Source organism: Neoarius graeffei, chromosome 18 (genome assembly GCF_027579695.1).
Source record: "Neoarius graeffei isolate fNeoGra1 chromosome 18, fNeoGra1.pri, whole genome shotgun sequence".
NCBI classification, from domain to species: Eukaryota; Metazoa; Chordata; class Actinopteri; order Siluriformes; family Ariidae; genus Neoarius; species Neoarius graeffei.
Window position 1 is genome coordinate 62,591,620 of NC_083586.1, and position 19,391 is coordinate 62,611,010.

At 40.6% G+C, this 19,391-nt stretch overlaps 3 protein-coding genes across 3 annotated transcripts in view; all 3 read left to right on the top strand.

The window, feature by feature from the left end:
• Window positions 1–7,188, top strand: part of LOC132866424 (B-cell receptor CD22-like) — a 37,859-nt gene extending 30,671 nt beyond the window's left edge. Inside the window, exons 3-4 of the mRNA XM_060899185.1 lie at window positions 120–479; window positions 6,654–7,188. Of these exons, the coding sequence (XP_060755168.1) occupies window positions 120–479; window positions 6,654–6,946 (653 nt within the window). The 3' untranslated portion in view covers window positions 6,947–7,188. The remainder of the gene's footprint in view (window positions 1–119; window positions 480–6,653) is intronic.
• Window positions 1–11,533, top strand: part of LOC132865815 (B-cell receptor CD22-like) — a 78,813-nt gene extending 67,280 nt beyond the window's left edge. The window contains exons 17-19 of the mRNA XM_060898316.1: window positions 10,755–10,841; window positions 10,939–11,019; window positions 11,250–11,533. Of these exons, the coding sequence (XP_060754299.1) occupies window positions 10,755–10,841; window positions 10,939–11,019; window positions 11,250–11,270 (189 nt within the window). The 3' untranslated portion in view covers window positions 11,271–11,533. The remainder of the gene's footprint in view (window positions 1–10,754; window positions 10,842–10,938; window positions 11,020–11,249) is intronic.
• Window positions 11,534–17,210: 5,677 nt separating this feature from the next.
• Window positions 17,211–19,391, top strand: part of LOC132866421 (B-cell receptor CD22-like) — a 43,197-nt gene continuing 41,016 nt past the window's right edge. The window contains exon 1 of the mRNA XM_060899182.1: window positions 17,211–17,296. The gene's annotated coding sequence lies outside the window, so the exon portion shown is untranslated. The remainder of the gene's footprint in view (window positions 17,297–19,391) is intronic.

Genomic DNA, 19,391 nt, shown 5'->3' on the forward strand with positions numbered 1-19,391 from the left:
CATTGTGTTTTTAGTTATAAATGAGCTCAGATTGTTACACTGGAGAGTTTATCCAGGTTTACTCACTGTCTGAGGCCTGCATGTGCATCATCAACATGTTTCTGCATTTCATGTTGCAGGAGGTGTTGTTTCTCAGCAGTGGGCTGTGTTTTACACACCGAGCTCCATCTGTGCTGGAAAGGGATCTACAGTGACTCTGGGCTGCACATACACATATCCAACATATCCAACTCGTTATAAAGTTGAGAAAGCTTTCTGGAGCAGAGAACGGGTTCAAAGCGGTAAAGAGCCTCCTGATCTGTCTTCAGCCCCAGAGTACAGAGACAGGGTTCAGTACCTCGGAGACAAACGGAGTGACTGCCGTCTCAGACTGAGTGATGTGAGAGACCAGGACCGAGGCAGATACTTCTTCAGATTTATAACAAACATATCTGGTGGACAGTTTCAAGGTAGACCTGGAGTTTTTCTTTCTGTCAGAGGTAAGCCACATCAACTCAAATAATAATAACACACTGCACTTTATTCACCATAAAAATATTTAGATTTACAGCATTAGTACCACGGTTTTCCATTCAAGAAGTTAAATTTTCTACAAAGAAAATGTCTCAGTAAAGAGCTGTGTGAGTGCTAGCTTTAGTTATCTCACTCGTTAACAGTGACTGAAGGTACAAAACTCAACAACTCGGTGAGAAGAACCCGGCTGCAGCCCGGAGAGCAAGGTGGGGCATGTGTAGCCCCGCCCCTAACCCTGTCTTTGACTTGCAAGGGACGACATAGCAAAATAGAAACCTGGAAGTCTGCCATGTTGGTGGAAATACAAACGTGGGGTCAAGCACATACCAGACAAAACAGTGACGCATGCGTGACTCTCTCTTTGTTTTGCCACTGCTTTAAGGGGTATTTTAGCTCTGCCATATCTCTGTGCTGTATGTGGTTGTGGTCACAGCAGTACTCGTGACCGTAGCACGTTCCGATTTTTTAGAATTGCGTCCGTGATTCAGAAAGAGGGTGAGGAAACCCTGAGGCTCAGTATGGAACAGAGACGAGGGGATCAGGACACTTCGTCCAATTGTTAAGACATTCCGTCCAAAGCCTTTTCATACGCACTATCAATTATTTTATATTTCAGGTATTCCTGTGTTCGTGAACGAAGCCCCACGAGAACGCTGCTCCACGCCTAAAGATTTAACAAGATTAAACGGAGCTCACAGCGAGGCCACATTTGACCGGCACCTCTCTCTAAGCCTCCCCCTTGGAAAGCGCGTGGTCTCGGGTCGGTAGGACCGCGCCTCGGCCTGGGATTCACAAACAAAGCCCCCCATGAGAGCATTGTTCTGCGCCTAAAGATTTAATGTGATCCGTACTATGGCACTCATTCGCTTTATGAAAATGTGTTTTGTTTCGGTCAAATTCCATTGAGAATTCCTCCTTTTTTCAAACAAACAAATACCTGAAAGGGTAGGTCCCTGCCAAATGACCAGATGGTGGTTGCAGCATCAGATTAATTTTCTTTGTGAGCGCTTATGATAATAGATACTGGTGAAATATGAACTGATAAAATTTTCGGGCTGTATTCTGTGTATTTAATGAACTAGGTCATTTTGAAAATTACTGAAATTAGACCAGAATGTAGCCCCTAAATTCTCGCCAGGTATTTTTGGGGATTTAAATGCATTTTTCTCAGCTTCTAGGCTGCACAGAGGTTTGAAATTTGGTAAATTAACTTTCTATATGTTGCTAATCTGGACGGAAACATAAAGCCATCTATCTAGAAAATCCTGGCCATAGGTGCTTCCAAAAAATGCTTAAAATGAAGAAAAACGCACTCGTGAGTGGGGTTTAGGGCCCTAAAAATACTAGAAAGCAAATGTATTCATCTCCTATCACGTCCTGGTCTTATTATAAACCAGATTGCCTGGTCACTTCTGTAATGGGAGCTCTCTAGATAGAGTATTTACAGAAATATGGCAGATTCAATTCCATACCCCACAAAAAGTATCATATCTTTAAGACCCTGAATGGAAATGAAGCACAGAGAGCACAGGTCTGCAACTCGGTAAATAGTTTCATTAATTCAGTCAGTACAAACATGTGAAGTGTCCTCTTATTTGTGCATCATTCTCTTTTTTTCAATCCCAAATCATCCATTTTTAATGCCCTCGAATTTGTTGTTTTTGCTGTTACATGTACTCTACAGTTCACAAATAACCAGAGGTGGACAAAGAACCCAACTTCATTACTTAAGTCAAAGTGCAGATCCCACTGGTCCAATGTTACTCCGATACAAGTGAAAGTTCTCCAGTCAATTTTTTACTTAAGTTAAAGTACTGAAGTACTTGCTTTTAAAAATGCTTAAGTATTAAAAGTACATTTTCTGTCAACGCATCGTTATTATTGCCACAATGCTTACAAAACCTAATGCCGTTACCAAAGACAGAAATATGAATTCACAAAATGAACACATGCTGTGCATCATGGTGGTTTAACGTTAAGCTAGCTAGTCAGTGAAGCTCCACCTGACATGCTAGCAAACTCTTTTCAAACTCAAAATCATTTTGGGTATCTAACGCTACTAGAAAAGAAAGATTTCTACATTCTGTTTATTTGGGAAGATTATGCTAAAACATATTTCTGAAAGGACTTCAGATAAGTTAACGTTATTCATGTTAGTGTAACTCTGTTTTTACATGCTAACTAACAGTGTCCAAGTTAACTAGCTATTTGTAAACGTTAGCTGCGGACAAGGCTACGGCAACTTGGCAGGCAAATCCATAGAAAGTCATTTGACTAACCAGACTGCATAGCTATTGCAACATTATCGCTAGCTCTAAAAGAACAGACAACTTCACTGCAAGCTTTCTCTTGGAATAAAACGTTTATCTCCCTCAATATGCTTCCGCAGGTTGGACGGCGAGTTTTTGTAGGCCGTGATGTGGTTTGTTTTCGGCAAACATTTAATACAAAACAAATCTTGAATCTTTTCAGAAAACTGAACCATGGGTTCATGGGCGTGTGGATTCTCCAGAAGAACCGCCTCCTTCCATTCTGCCATCAACTGATCGTGTTAAATAACGCTGTTGAGAAATCACTGAACTTGATTTTATCCAGTCTATGGATGTGACGTGACCCTAGTGATTACTGATAGACTGTCTTAGTGTCACCTGCGAAAAAAACATCACATTTTAGAAAAGAAAAGAAATAAACATCCACTTTCTAAGCTGCTTCATAGTAATGAGTAACGAGGACCTTGAGAGAAATGTAGTGGAGTGAAAAGTACAATATTTGTCTTTCAAATGTAGTGAAGTTAGTCATAAGTTTCCAAAAATAATAATACTCAAGTAAAGTACAGATACTCAAAGTATACATAAGTACAGCACTCAAGTAAACGTACTTCATTACTGTCCACCTCTGCAAATAACTATCTGCTTTACCATGAAAAAGTAATTTAAGCTCACAGATGCAGCACTCTCCTATTCATATGCTTGTCATGACTAATATTGGGTGTATTGTCTGTTTACAGTTGCATTTCTGACAGAGACTATATCAGTATTTATAATTTTCCATAGATCATGTATACACCAGTGTTTTAAAATACATGTATATAATTTATCACTTTTTTTATTTGATGCTATTTCCTTTCTGTTTTCAGATCTGAGTGATCTTTAACATTGCTCCTGTTCAAAGATCCAAACTTATCATCTGGAGTGTAGATCGTACTTGTAACAAACTTTTGGTGCTGGAACTCTATAAATAGAACTAACAGCTAGTTCCTTAATAATATAGACCAAAATGTGTTTGGTCCCTGCACCAGGCACAAATAGAAGGGCACGACAGTATAAGCTTAGCATTTGCAGAATTCAATGCTAATAACCTTTAATAACATCTGAGACTTCCTCATACAGAAAATACTAAATCCTTGACTGATCACTAATTTGAGTCTATATTAAAAATGACTCCTCTAAATGCACAACATATTCGAGGGCATTAAAAATGGATGATTTGGGATTGAAAAAAGAGAATGATGCACAAATCAGAGGACACTTCACATGTTTGTAGTGATTGAATGAATGAAACTATTTACCGAGTTGCAGACCTGTGCTCCCTGGGCTTCATTTCCATTCAGGGTCTTAAAGATATGATACTTTTTGTGGGGTATGGAATTGAATCTGCCATATTTCTGTAAATACTCTATCTAGAGAGCTCCCATTATAGAAGTGACCAGGCAATCTGGTTTATAATAAGACCAGCTAGTGATAGGAGATGAATACATTTGTTTTTTAGGGCCCTAAACCCCACTCGCGAGTGTGTTTTTTTCTTAATTTTTAGCATTTTTTGGAAGCACCTATGGCCAGGATTTTCTAGATAGATGGCTTTATGTTTTCCTTCCAGATTAGCAACATATAGAAAGTTAATTTACCAAATTTCAAACCTCTGTGTAGCCTAGAAGCTGAGAAAAATGCATTTAAAAACCCTGGCGAGGATTTAGGGGGTACATTCTAGTCTAATTTAGTAATTTTTCAAAATGGCATAAATAAAAAACCTCTGTGTCTAGAAAGCTGAAATTTTGAAACTAATTTAGATTTACATATATTTTCATCAGTAACTTCCACCATTAAAATAAAAATATTGCTGCAACCAATTATCTATATCTTGGGTGTTTTTGGCTTGGACTTACCCGAAACATAAAATAACTGATCGTATGTATGAAAAAGGCTTTGGATGAAATGGCCATGGGATGAAATGACCTGTATTCATACTTGAGTGTTGGTAGAAGTGCTTATCTTCAGAAAAGCCTGACTTTTTTTAAATAATATGGGTCAAAACCACACATCTATCTTCGCTCAACCGTTCAAATCGTGGTAATACTGAGAAAACTCAGCACTGTTTACAGACACACTTTCAGCAGCTGCCATCCGAGTTGCTTTGTATATCCACCATCATGGTGGACGCTCGTAACATAGCACATTTTAATCACATGGTTGCAAGTCATCTATCCCTAACCATAACCCTCGGCCGAGGCTACACATATCCCACCTCGTTCTCCAGTCTTTCATGTGAAGTGTTAGATGAAGCACTAGGTCTGGGTTTAATATGAATAAATACTGTTATGCGTCTTACTTGATGGCATTCCTATAAACAGATATTTTAGAAGTGTTGAATAATTCTTAAAATTATATTTATGCTCAAAGGACATTATTTAGTGTCACCAGTTGCATTTATTCTGTATGAAAATGTATCAGCTGTAACCCAAAAGCACACAGAAGCAGGCACTGCCACCCAGTACAGTAACAGGTGCACTTTATCATTCTGACCACCAGATGGCACTAGTGTGCACAGTGTTTAAAAGCTTCCAGTCAGGAACCTTTCATAGATCCAGTTGAAGGAAAACTTTAGAAAGGTTCATTTTGACATCACTAACAGATCAGATCGATAAGATCGAGGAGGCTTCGACTCGCTACAGACACACTGCTGGAGTGAGATCTGGCAAAGTGTGTTTTGGCATTCCTATTTAAAGAGAGACATCTGACTGTAGACAGGAGAGCGCCATTAGTAATCAAGGGACTTTGAAGAGAGAAGGTCGACTAGAGGTCATGGTTGAGAATCAGGGTTGTTGTCCACATGTCCTATTGTCCTACTGCATGTGAAAATATTGTTGCAGATTGCGGTCCTAAAAAGGCCTTTAAAAAACCTCAAGAAACACGTGTTCAGACGCCACCTCACACATGTGCAGAAGAGACTCCACAGTACTTACCCACCCTGAAGATATAAACAGTTACTCATTTTTTAATAATCCCATGTTGCAAATATATACAATTAATAATTAAAACACGTTTGTAAAGAGTGAAAGTGAAATGGCAGTATATTGTTCTTTATGTGCAGCGGCTCAGTCTGAGCTGTAAGTAGCTACGTGGTTTAAATTCAGTTTTAATGTCCTGGATTGGTGTTTGGTGTAATCTGTAGAGAAAACTGTAGAACTTCAGCGACATATTAGTTCAACAAACTTGAGATCGTCATACAAAGTGTTTACTGCACCCACGATATTCAGCATCTCCTCACTGACTAATTAACTAAGCAACGACTTTTGAAGTGTGTGAAAGTGTCAGTCTACATGGAGGTCATTCATTCACTCCTCTATTCAGTAACCTCTTTATCCAGGAACATTGGGATACCAGTCACATACATGACATACAAAGTGGATTAATATTTATTTAACATTAAAAGGAATAGTAAATGACTTTCTTCCATAAAACAGCATCATTAATCACTGAACCACTGACAGCTAATTATACAGAACAATCATGAACATGTGCTCGCTGTATTTGGGGAGGCAGTTCAGTTCAATTCAGTTTGATTTGCATCGTGCTTTTAACAACAGACAGTGTCACAGAGCAACTTTACAGAAATCTGGAGCTAGATAATAATAATAATAATAATAATAATAATAATAATAATAATAAATGAAGGTTAAAATGAAATGTACATTGTGTTTTATATTTATAGTATAAACATGAGGCATGTCTCCCCTCAGCTAATATCTGCTAGTTAAAATGCAGTAAGTTTATGATTCGGAAGCTAAATGATGTGATTTAATAACAGGAGAACAGACACTAATCCCCACAGGCTGCACTGCACGTTTTCCTCTTTCCTCTCAGCCTCAGAGCTTCAGGTGGAGATGATTCCTGATGAAGTGGTTGAGGGAAAGACAGTCACTCTCACATGTAAAAACACCTGCAGCCCGACTGTCTCCTGGTACAAAAGTGGAAATCTTTTATCCTCCTCCTCTAACCCTCTCCGTCTGCGGTCAGTCAGTCAGAGGGATTCAGGTGATTACAGCTGTGCTGCACAGGGAGAAGATTATCGCTCCCCTGCTGTCACTCTTGATGTCCAATGTAAGTCCAGATTTATTCTTTCACTCATGAAACTAGCAACACAAAGTTGGTGCTGAATCCACATGTAAAATGAATCCCATCAGTAATGAAGCAGGAACCAGCAGCACAGCAACACAACAAGTCATCAGTTGATGTGAAGTTTCACTGGATGCATTCTGATCAGGTTTACACTGGACATGATTAACGGCTTTAGTCCTACAGAATACTGCAGAGAGAACTTCATTATTCTTTTACAGAAAAGATATTTAGATATGAACAGTTCACATCTCTCAGAGAGCCAACTCGCCCCAAAACTGTACAAGGCACCATGATGATAAATTAGCTGCTCATTAAGCAAACATGTCTCATTACATCATGTGTCAGTAATTAAAGTGGCCTCTCTCTCTCTCTCTCGGTATCTAGAGTTAAATGTGTCTGTGGGTTAAACCTGCACAATGCAGACAGACTCACAGACTTGCACAGCAGCTAACTGCAGACTCGCATAATTACCCACTAGTTTACTCACATACAAGCATCCACATGGATCTGCATACTTACATACTCGCGCGCTAGAATATTTTTAATTAGTACACACGTGTATTAGCATACTCATCTCATCTCATCTCATTATCTCTAGCCGCTTTATCCTTCTACAGGGTCGCAGGCAAGCTGGAGCCTATCCCAGCTGACTACGGGCAAAAGGCGGGGTACACCCTGGACAAGTTGCCAGGTCATCACAGGGCTAACACATAGACACAGACAACCATTCACACTCACACCTACGGTCAATTTAGAGTCACCAGTTAACCTAACCTGCATGTCTTTGGACTGTGGGGGAAACCGGAGCACCCGGAGGAAACCCACGCGGACACGGGGAGAACATGCAAACTCCACACAGAAAGGCCCTCGCCGGCCCCGGGGCTCGAACCCAGGACCTTCTTGCTGTGAGGCGACAGCGCTAACCACTACACCACCGTGCCGCCCGTATTAGCATACTTTCACATTCAAATATTTTAACATTAGCATACATGTGTATTATCATACTTGCACACCAGACTAGCATACATGCTCATTAGTGTTCTAGCATGCTGAAATATTTGAATATTAGCGTACATGTGTATCAACATGCTTACATACTTGCATGCGAGAATATTTTTAATATTAACATGCGTGTATTAGCATACTTGTACACTAGCACACTCGTACATTCAACATTCATACACATGTATATGAGCACACACACTATTTTAGTTTACCCAGTAACTTTTTCTAACTCTAACATGACCAAAAGAAGTTATAATTAATTAAAAGTTACTGTTTGTGATTTTATTTATTTATTTATTTATTTATTTATTTATTTATTTTACATTTTTCAGTAATTTCACTGCTGTTACTTGTTAGGAAAATTAATGTGTTACTGCAATAAAACATGAAGTAATGACAGCTTTCATTTTCTGATTATTAAAAAAAAGAAGAAAAACCTCTTCATACTGTGCAGTTTGTATTTCTATCTCTAGATCCTCCAAAGAGTGTCTCCGTGTCCATCAGTCCCTCTGGTGAGATGGTGGAGGGCAGTTCAGTGACTCTGACCTGCAGCAGTGATGCGAACCCACCTGTGGAGACCTACAGCTGGTATAAGGTGAATGAAAGCTCACCTGTAGGATCTGGACAGAGTTACAGCTTCACGTTGAGCTTCAACAGCAGTGGATGGTTTTACTGTGTGGCTCAGAATAAATACGGGAATCAGAGAGCAGCTGCAGTGCCTCTCACTGTAAATGGTATTACAGTTATTATAACAAATAGCACTTGTAGCATTGATAAAGATGAATGAGTTATAGCTGACTAATATTTGTCTGCACACAGGGAGCAGAAGTGTCGTTCTGTATGTAGTTCTTGGAGTCACGGTTGGATTTGGATGTTTATTTGTCATCATTGGTGTTTTATTCATGTGGTAAGCATATGTATTTTTCATCAACTTGCTTCAAATGTCTGCAATATGAGCCCTCTGATTATTGTGACTTTTTAGGAGAAAGAGAAGACGAGGTTCAGCTGATGATGCCACGTCCAGTCAGGTAAGTGAATTGTAACAGGACAGAGGGACGCAGTGTGACTTACTGCCTCGATAGTCCTTTGTTTTTTGTAACCACTTAGGACAGCAACATAAAACCCTCATGCTTACCTGGAAAACAGTACAACAGAGAGTGATAATCTACACGAGACACAGTGCATCTTTATACTGAATATGAGGAAAACACCAGGGTCGAGGCACTTTTCATCATGAAACATAGCTATAGTCGTAAATCCTGTGATGTATTACAACCCTGATTCCAAAAAAGTTGGGACAAAGTACAAATTGTAAATAAAAACGGAATGCAATGATGTGGAAGTTTCAAAGTTCCCTATTTTATTCAGAATAGAACATAGATGACATATCAAATGTTTAAACTGAGAAAATGTATCATTTAAAGAGAAAAATTAGGTGATTTTAAATTTCATGACAACAACACATCTCAAAAAAGATGGGACAAGGCCATGTTTAGGATTCTAGTTCAACTGTCTTAGGTCTTTTTTGTCGTATCTTCCGTTTTATAATGTGCGAAATGTTTTCTATGGGTGAAAGATCTGGACTGCAGGCTGGCCAGTTCAGTACCCGGACCCTTCTTCTACGCAGCCATGATGCAGTATGTGGTTTGGCATTGTCATGTTGGAAAATGCAAGTTCTTCCCTGAAAGAGACGTCGTCTGGATGGGAGCATATGTTGCTCTAGAACCTGGATATACCTTTCAGCATTGATGGTGTCTTTCCAGATGTGTAAGCTGCCCATGCCACACGCACTAATGCAACCCCATACTATCAGAGATGCAGGCTTCTGAACTGAGTGCTGATAACGACTTGGGTCGTCCTTCTCCTCTTTAGTCCGAATGACACAGCGTCCCTGATTTCCATAAAGAACTTCAAATTTTGATTCGTCTGACCACAGAACAGTTTTCCACTTTGCCACAGTCCATTTTAAATGAGCCTTGGCCCAGAGAAGACGTCTGCGCTTCTGGATCATGTTTAGATACGGCTTCTTCTTTGAACTATAGAGTTTTAGCTGGCAACGGCGGATGGCACGGTGAATTGTGTTCACAGATAATGTTCTCTGGAAATATTCCTGAGCCCATTTTGTGATTTCCAATCCAGAAGCATGCCTGTATGTGATGCAGTGCCGTCTAAGGGCCCGAAGATCACGGGCACCCAGTATGGTTTGACCCTTATGCACAGAGATTCTTCCAGATTCTCTGAATCTTTTGATGATATTATGCACTGTAGATGATTATATGTTCAAACTCTTTGCAATTTTACACTGTCGAACTCCTTTCTGATATTGCTCCACTATTTGTTGGTGCAGAATTAGGGGGATTGGTGATCCTCATCCCATCTTTACTTCTGAGAGCTGCTGCCACTCCAACATGCTCTTTTTATACCCAGTCATGTTAATGACCTATTGCCAATTGACCTAATGAGTTGCAATTTGGTCCTCCAGCTGTTCCTTTTTTGTACCTTTAACTTTTCCAGCCTCTTATTGCCCCTGTCCCAACTTTTTTGAGATGTGTTGCTGTCATGAAATTTCAAATGAGCCAATATTTGGCATGAAATTTCAAAATGTCTCACTTTCGACATTTGATATGTTGTCTATGTTCTATTGTGAATACAATATCAGTTTTTGAGATTTGTAAATTATTGCATTCCGTTTTTATTTACAGTTTGTACTTTGTCCCAACTTTTTTGGAATCGGGGTTGTAAGTCATAGAATGCAATCTGAGGCACATCATCTTCACTCAGACATTCAGATCTGGAGGAATTCCTAAAAACACCCAAAACATTCTTTATATCTTCACACAGAACATTCACTCCAGTCCGACTGAGGGCACGTACACAGCTCTCGATCCTCAGACCAGGTCCTACAATGACACGTACGACACACTTGCAGTAAGTCTTCAGAGAGACACTTCACTCAGACATTCAGATCTGGAAATAATCACTCTGAATGATGAACACATGATTTATTTCTCTTTCTCTCACACAGACGGTTCACCCGAGTCCTCCTGATGACACGCCCGCAGCTCGGGATTCTCAGTCCATCTCTCCTGATTACAACAATCTACCAGTGAGTGTTTCCATTTGGTCACCACTTCACTTACAATCTCGGGATATGACACCAGGCTTTGGAAAACTATAAATCATTAAAGTTTTTATGACAAGAAGACAGTTTTATGAACAAATCAATACAAGAGTTCTCACCAATTAATGCTCTTCCATTTTGAAAGTAAATAATCAGTTTAATTGTTTGTTCAGTATATCCACCTCAAGCCCTTCATCATGATTTTCTTTTTCTAGGCTGCAAGAAAGCAACAGTGAGATCATCAACCTCAACAACACCAGAGAGAGAGAGAGAGAGAGAGAGAGAGATGCTGGAATAGTTCTGTTTTTGCGCTGTGGATCAATATTGAACTCAATTTTTAAATAGATGAAGAGTGAAAGCTTTATGTTTATGAGCAATATATTGTATGTAACTGCACGTGATTCTTAATTCCTCAAAACTAAGCATTAACAAGAGTGTGCAGGGATTTTTATCTGTTTGGCGTTGCATCTATGAATTCTTTTTCTATATGTGTTCTGTATCCTCCCATTTTCGTTAGTTTTATATCTTTATACTGTATACATTGCTAAAGTAACACACTGTACTCTTGCTTCATTTATTCTTTAACCTCCTAGGGCTTAGTGGTCACATGCGTGGACAGCACTTTATGGAAATTCGGAACAAGAATCCACATATGTGGACATACTTTTTCTCTAAAAGTACATTTTATCAAAAGATGATGCTTAGTTTTTATTCTAATCAGGTTCTAATAAGCCCAAATAGCAAAGAGAAATAAAAAATGCATGTAAAAAACAGCTTGGGCCTTAGGAGGTTAAGCATTCTTTAATTTTCTAGGGATGGAAATGGCACCGATTCGGTGGAATGGCTCCTAAACAGTCAGCAGCATATGCACTGTGTGGGTAGAGGATTCTGTCTATTAGACGCTGAAATGTCACTGGGGCTTCAAACAACCAAAATGGAAGGTTGACATACTGGTGTAACCCAAACAGAGCAGAAAAGGCTATTTTTATGAGGATATTATAGTCAAGGGTGGCACGGTGGTGTAGTGGTTAGCACTGTCACCTCACAGTAAGAAGGTCCTGGGTTCGAGCCCAGTGACGGGGGCCTTTCTGTGTGGAGTTTGTATGTTCAGATTGGTTTCCTCCGGGTGCTCTGGTTTCCCCCACAGTCCAAAGACATGCAGGTTAGACTAATTGGTGGCTCTAAACTGGCCGTGAGTGTGAACGGTTGTTTGTATGCATCAGCCCTGCAATGACCTGGTGACTTGTCCACAATGTACCCTGTCTCTCGCCCATAGTTAGCTGGGACAGGCTCCAACTTGCCTGAGTCCCTGTACAGGAAAAGCGGCTACAGATGATGGATGGATGGATATTATAGTCAAGGGAATCTGCCAATACTCCTTGGTTAAATCTAGTGTCAAATAAATGTAAGCACCACCTAACCAATGCAAGGCATCGGAGATGCATTTAATGCATTTGGGTAACCCTGCTGCCCTAAAACACCCCTGGAGGAGTCTCATCGTGGTGTTCCATGAGGTTTGTGCTACCAGGTCGAGGCAAAAACACATCAGAAACTTCTTCCTGAAACCTGCACTCTCTGGGCCGGTGAGAGGTGGTCTCCACAAGGGACCAGGGTGAATTGGGTCACACTTTTTGGACTTCCAGTCCCCAGGTCCTCAATCTTGGGAACCACTATCACCAGCGCTATAGGGACCTCCTTTCTCCACAGTTTTAGGAGACTGAGGTGGTATATTTGAAGTGCATCGTTTCTATCTGTTTGCGTGACCTCACAGTTAACTTCTCTGATGCTCTGTGTGACCTCAAAGGATTCTTGCTACTTCACAAGTAATTTAGAACTTGACACTAGTAAAACGGGCACTTTGTCTCCTGGTGAAAAATTCCATAGCCAAGGATCACCTCCTCCAGCGATGGCAGACAGTGGCACTCCACTGTTCCTTCCAGAAACCAACCGACGGTCTTCTCCAGCACCACTCAGTCAATGAATTCATCAGCATTGCATTCTTCAGTCAGCAGGTGTCTGCAGGTATCACAGAGCTGTTGTGCAAAGGCAAATGAGCAGCTGAGGTCACTGAGTGTCAGTGCACAGGAGTGCTGACGATGCTTTTCCAGGGTGTTGCTGACCAGTTGCAAGATAGCCTTGAGGTCCAGGTACTCCAGCAGGTTGGTAATGGGGAGCTGTTGGGCTGCAAACTACACCTCCCCTGATAGAAGCGGCAATACACAGATCGTCCACTTTGAGGGTGGCCAAGCGAATGCTCCCGTGGCACGCTCAAAAATAGCCCCACGAACGCTCCGTGGTCATTTTGTGGACTCATTTTTGTGTGCATGATGTGGGATAGGGGCTTGCTAGCCTCTGGAAATGCTTCTGTCATACGGGTACCTGCTGGCTGGACCAGGCTCTAGAGCACCTGCTGATCCTCTGCCTGGGCCTGGAGAAGAACCTGGAAGTTCGGCTCTTGCTCCATGCACAGCATGACAAGGCCTTGATATTGGGTTTAGTGGATGCTGACGAGGGTCTAGATGATCTAGGAAAGTGTGATGATGGTGCGTCTTCCTCAAGATCCCAGGTTTCGGTACCAGTGTAACACTCCTGCGGTTCAAGGGAAATGAGGAAACAGGAGGCAGGCTTGCAACAGAGTTGTTATACACCGTGATGCCTCGAGGTAATACAGTGTCCAGAGAGCTGTCACAAGGAACGCATAATCATAAAAATAATGGTGTAAATAAATTTGAGATGGAACCTGAGCTCATTGCAGGACTGTATGTTAATTTTCTTTGCACATAGCACTGGTGCTGCAGAGGTTGACAGTTTCGTGGCACAGACCAGAACATTGTAGCATGGGTATAAAACGTCTATTACCATCTCTAAAAATAACAGTTCATCACTTAAACAGGTACTGTATGTGACTAACATAGGACATGAATGTTGCATCGAGGGCACACAAAATTCAAACCTGAACAAGAAACGTTTTCAAGACATATCTATAGATTTTCCCTATTTTATTTGACAGTGGTTCTTCTTGAGGTTCTTCCTCATGGGCCGTTAGGGCTTTTTGGTACAGCACTTGAAAATATCACTTTCTCTAGCTAGCTAGCTAGCAGCGTTGGGCAAGCTACTTGGAAAGAGTAATGAGTGAAGCTACCAGTTACTCTACATTAAATGAAGCTTCACAACACAAGAAAACTGTAGTAAGTTAAGCTAATAATCCGTGATGATTACTTTCACTGCTCCAAAACCAATTTCTCAACAACAACGAACAAATAAAAAGGTGATCCACATAATATTAAAATGCAGCTTTCGATAGATAAACAATATGTCACTATGTTTGTGCGTGTGTGCGTGCGAGCATCTCTGTTTGGTTTACTGTGTTTACGTTGCCTCACGTGGCGTCACCGTCATACAGAAATGTTTCTGTTGCTACACACGGCCTTGGCCTTCGACATGCGCAGTCAACACACACAAGTTCACATGGACACAAAATTAAATTAAACATACTGCGGCCTTTAGTTTTATTTAGACCGCAGCGGAAAGATCTGCCGTGCCTGAGCTTCAGAAATGCTCAGGAACATGTAGCTTACACTACTGCGCTACAGAAAAGTGATTTGATTCAGAAAACAGCAACGTTACCACCACACTACTGAGAAATGACGTTAAACTAGTGACATTCTTACTTGTACCGAGTCAACATTATTAGAAATTTAAATTAAAAGCTTTAATCAATTCAATCAAGCATCTATATTCAAACAGGGTTTCCTTCAGTGTTCACAAATTCAGATTAAATTAATCTCTGAACATTTAAAACTAATTTGAAGTTCAAGGAGGTTTACAGGATTGAATGGCTTGCGTGTCTTTTTTGCTTCCGTTCCCCATGTGTAGTCCTGCTTTTGGTGCTGTGTGGCTCTTATTGGTGAGCTGAGTTCATTAATGTGTCTCTCAGAAAGAGCTGGGATTCCCACCATGTCCTCCAATCCTGGACCTTCATCACATTCTGATCTGTTTCAGGTCTCCAGGGTCTGTTTCATATAAACCACACTGAGTGCTGAGGCTGAGACCTTCACTACTGAATAACATGACAAATAACAGAGTAAACACTGCTTTAATGGTGGAATCTTCTACATGTTTAGAAATTCTTGAGTATTTTCAGAAACGTCAACAGGACGCTCACTGCGTTTCCAGTATTCAGGACATCTGTCTTTTAAAAAGGAGTAAATAGTGCCATCTAGAGGCAGGATCACATAACTGCACCATCATTGAAGGGTTTCAAAAGGAAAGCATGTTTTCCCAAAGGCCAAAATAATGGAATTAAAAATATTATAAAGAGCAGTAAACATTAATAAATGAAATAAAGTTAGTGTTTATTGTGATGACCCTTTGCGTTAGGAAAAAAATAATCTCAGGGACAATGTGTGCAGGGGCGGCACGGTGGTGTAGTGGTTAGCGCTGTCGCCTCACAGCAAGAAGGTCCGGGTTCGAGCCCCAGGGCCGGCGAGGGCCTTTCTGTGTGGAGTTTGCATGTTCTCCCCGTGTCCGCGTGGGTTTTCTCCGGGTGCTACGGTTTCCCCCACAGACCAAAGACATGCAGGTTAGGTTAACTGGTGACTCTAAATTGACCGTAGGTGTGAATGTGAGTGTGAATGGTTGTCTGTGTCTATGTGTCAGCCCTGTGATGACCTGGCGACTTGTCCAGGGTGTACCCCGCCTTTCGCCCGTAGTCAGCTGGGAGAGGCTCCAGCTTGCCTGCGACCCTGTAGAAGGATAAAGCGGCTACAGATAATGAAATGAGATGAGACAATGTGTGCAGTTTTATAAGGAAATGAGCTGGTGAGTTTGGGTTGTGGGTTTGTCTGGGAAAATGCAGCCATATTCTGAAGTTGAAATGTTGGTTATGAGTCACAATTAATATCATATTTTGTCTTATTTCAAAGAAAAGTAAAAAGAAAGCATTCTTCAGCATCACATTACTGTGTTCCGACAATCCATTTGTTTATAAAGTTGAAAGTTTAAATAAAATTAAAAGTTTTAAATGCTGAGATAATAGCTATCTGCTATGCAACAAACTAGCAGGTTGTACATTTTATCAGTTTATAATTACATTTAATGTTGAACTTTCTAGTTTGTCTTGTCGTGTTCATCACATGGAGTGTTTATAATCCTGCTAATTATGGAAATCAAACATGTTTAATTGCTTAAGGACATTTTATCAAATCAGGTGGGCTAATAACATGGTGCTGTTTACCAGTTAGTGTCGATATAAAGCTGTCTGTTAGCTGGACACTGCAGCTTTATATCTCCTGCAGGTTGTAATAACATTGTGATAAATTAATGCTAAACCACAAGAAGTGCAGAGTGTTACATTTCAGAGAAACTCTGGCCTTCCTCTTTCCTCCTAATTATTTGAGACAGGAAATGACATCATCAGCAGTGAACAAAGCAACATAAATGTTCGACTTACATTACAGGTATTTAGCAGACACTTTTATCCAGAGTGACATACAACATACCCAGAGCAGCCTGAGGTCAGGTGCCTTGTTCAAGGGCACTTCAGCCATTCCTGCTGGTCCAAGGAATCAAACCAGTGACCTTTTGGTCCCAAAGCTGCTTCTCTAACCTCTAGGCCATGGCTTCCCCATGAATTAGTAAATAATCATGTCGAGTTTCATGTGCTTTTGTTTAATGGTCAGTGTGGATGAGCATTAAATGGCATCATTTGTCTCACTGCCACAGTTAAACATCTTTATCATATTTGGTCATCATGAGCCTTGTGTGAGTGTGAGAAGAGCGCTGGTCTGAGGTCAGGTTTGTGACCAACTTCTCGATAAACCAGACAGGAAACTGACTCTGAATCAGCACTGAGCTACAGCGGAGCTTCAACACAATGAATAGTCTCCTACAATACAGCAATATTGTTTATAAAATGACAACATGTGGTGAAAATGTTGAGTAAAATCAGTCGCATGTTTCCTGAATAAATAAAAAAGAAAATAAACCATGCAATTTATTAAATACATAACATGTACATTATAAACATTGGGCCAAAGTGAAAGAAGAGTTGTAAGTGTCAGTGTTTTAGATGTTTCTTAATACGTAGAGGGAGGAAGGACTGACTCAATCACAAAAGAGGAAGAAACCTGCAAACCAGTGTGAAATTTAAACAGCAGCACATTTGAACTTGGATAAGTTGAACAGTTTAAACCCTCAGAGCTGCTCCTCTTATTTCTGGTTTTCTCTCTCTGGATGCAGGAGATGAACATCTCTTAATGAGGTCAGAAAAGGGTTTTGTTTGTTTTGTAGTAATTTATTCAGTTTAAATTTTATAATTGTATTACTTGTTTATTCTCTTATGAACTGAAATTAAACTGTGCATTTTTCATGATTTATAAAACAAAACACTCTCAGAGTAACACAAGACTTTCCCCATTCAAAGTAGATTAATGACTTACACACACACACACACACACACACACACACACACACACACACACACACACACACACACACAATGTGAAATGTATTTTTGTGTCCTGTGCCCCCCATGTTGTTTCATTATTGTATTGCTTTTACTTTTGCAAATAACAGCTATTTTATCTCATTTTACTGATTCGATTCAATGATTCCTGTAAATTGAGTTTTGTGAGCTTTGATTCAGTTGATTCATGACTCAGTGGGAGACACATCCAAACACTGTGTACAGTAAAGGAAGGAAATGATTCAAAAATTTACATTAATGTTGATGAATCAGGATTTTTTAAACTTTTATTTTTTTTTTTTTTTACATTTTTTTACTCTGAATTATTCTGAAAAAAATATCTGATTCGTACGGATTTGGGAATCGATTCATTTGATTCACTTAAATGATTCTTTTAAAAAAAGAGAGTCTCACATGAGTGTATCCATTGTGCATCGTATATTAAAGAGAGGATTTACAAATATTTTATTTACTCCATGTTATTCCTCCCACACTGAACTGTACAACACATGATGTCTGGAATGGAGAGTTAAAGGTGCTGACTGCAAAGTCATCTGATATTTAAAAAAAATGTAATTGTTCATGGCATTCTCCTCTGTCTCACAAGAATAATATAATGCGGACAAGATGTGACCATGTTGATGTCTTGAGGGTCGCTCTTCTCCGTTTTGGGACCGTTTTCCTCCCTCTTGAGATAAACAGTGCGGCCCTGCGGAAACAGGAAACAGCCGAACGCGAGGGGCTTTAACTAATTAGCATAACTATGGAACTGCGTCACACCAAGATGGCGACGCGCAGAAAACATCGTGACTCCGCATCGATCTCGGAGAGTTTTGAGTCGCAGGGATGTAATTTGTGGTTTACATTCGCAAATAGATCTGTGAAACAAAAGTCGAATATATCTTTTCTCTGTTACCGCTTTTGTGTTCTCGTTTCTTTCTCTGTAAGATCAAAACATTAGGTGTAAAACTCCAGACTCAGACTCACCAATCCAAGACAAGTGCTGCAAATTCTTCGTCAGATTTCGCTCCCGTTCCATCCTTCAGTTGATTCCAGCGGTCGATCTGTCCCTTCACGAAAATTCTTGTGGACAACCTTTTGGTTTCCGTTGCTTTTCTGGAGCACTTTCTTTCTGATTTACTTTCATATTTTTCTTTTCTTTTCCGCTGGCGGGAGGGCGGAGTCCACCATGTTTGCCCTCGCCGACTTGTTTTAGTTAAAAGTAGCTCAGACATGCCCCACGGTGGTCACATGATCTTGTTGCTCACTTGCTTCAGCAATCTCCGGAATCGTAAAATGAGAGACGCTTTTTATCTCGGCAAAACATTTACACACAGGATCCACGGTGTGTGTGTGCAGCAGCGAAACATCTCGAAACTCCAACAGCAGTAGAAATAGAACATTTTACCCAGAATTCAACTTTGCAGTCAGAACCTTTAATGTCCCTGCAGGTGTAAGGGCCTCTGCATGCTCTTGCGACAAGGCTTTCGCAGATAGCTTTTCGCAGACAGTTGTAATTTATCGTTGAGCGGGGAGTAATAGGCGTGCGCGATGTTATTCACCGCCACAACGCAAGGGGGCGCGAAGTCGCGAAATCGCTAGGAGTAGTTGGTGGGTGTGGTTAGTGGAGTGTTTATCCTCCAGCTACTTATAATGACTAGAACTGGAGTCGTATAGATGTACGTACTTCCTCACTTCCTCGATCAACCGCTCTTCGTGCTGCTCCATCTTCGCTCATGTTTTTAAAAATGGCGGTAGTGAAAACAAACCAAATCGGGAAAGTAGGGAAGTGGAAGTGCGTATACAGCGAATGTAGAGTGGACCAATCAGAGCCCTCTTGTCTGCGACGCTGTCTGCGAGGCTTCTGCGGTGGTCACAATTTTTGGGAGGT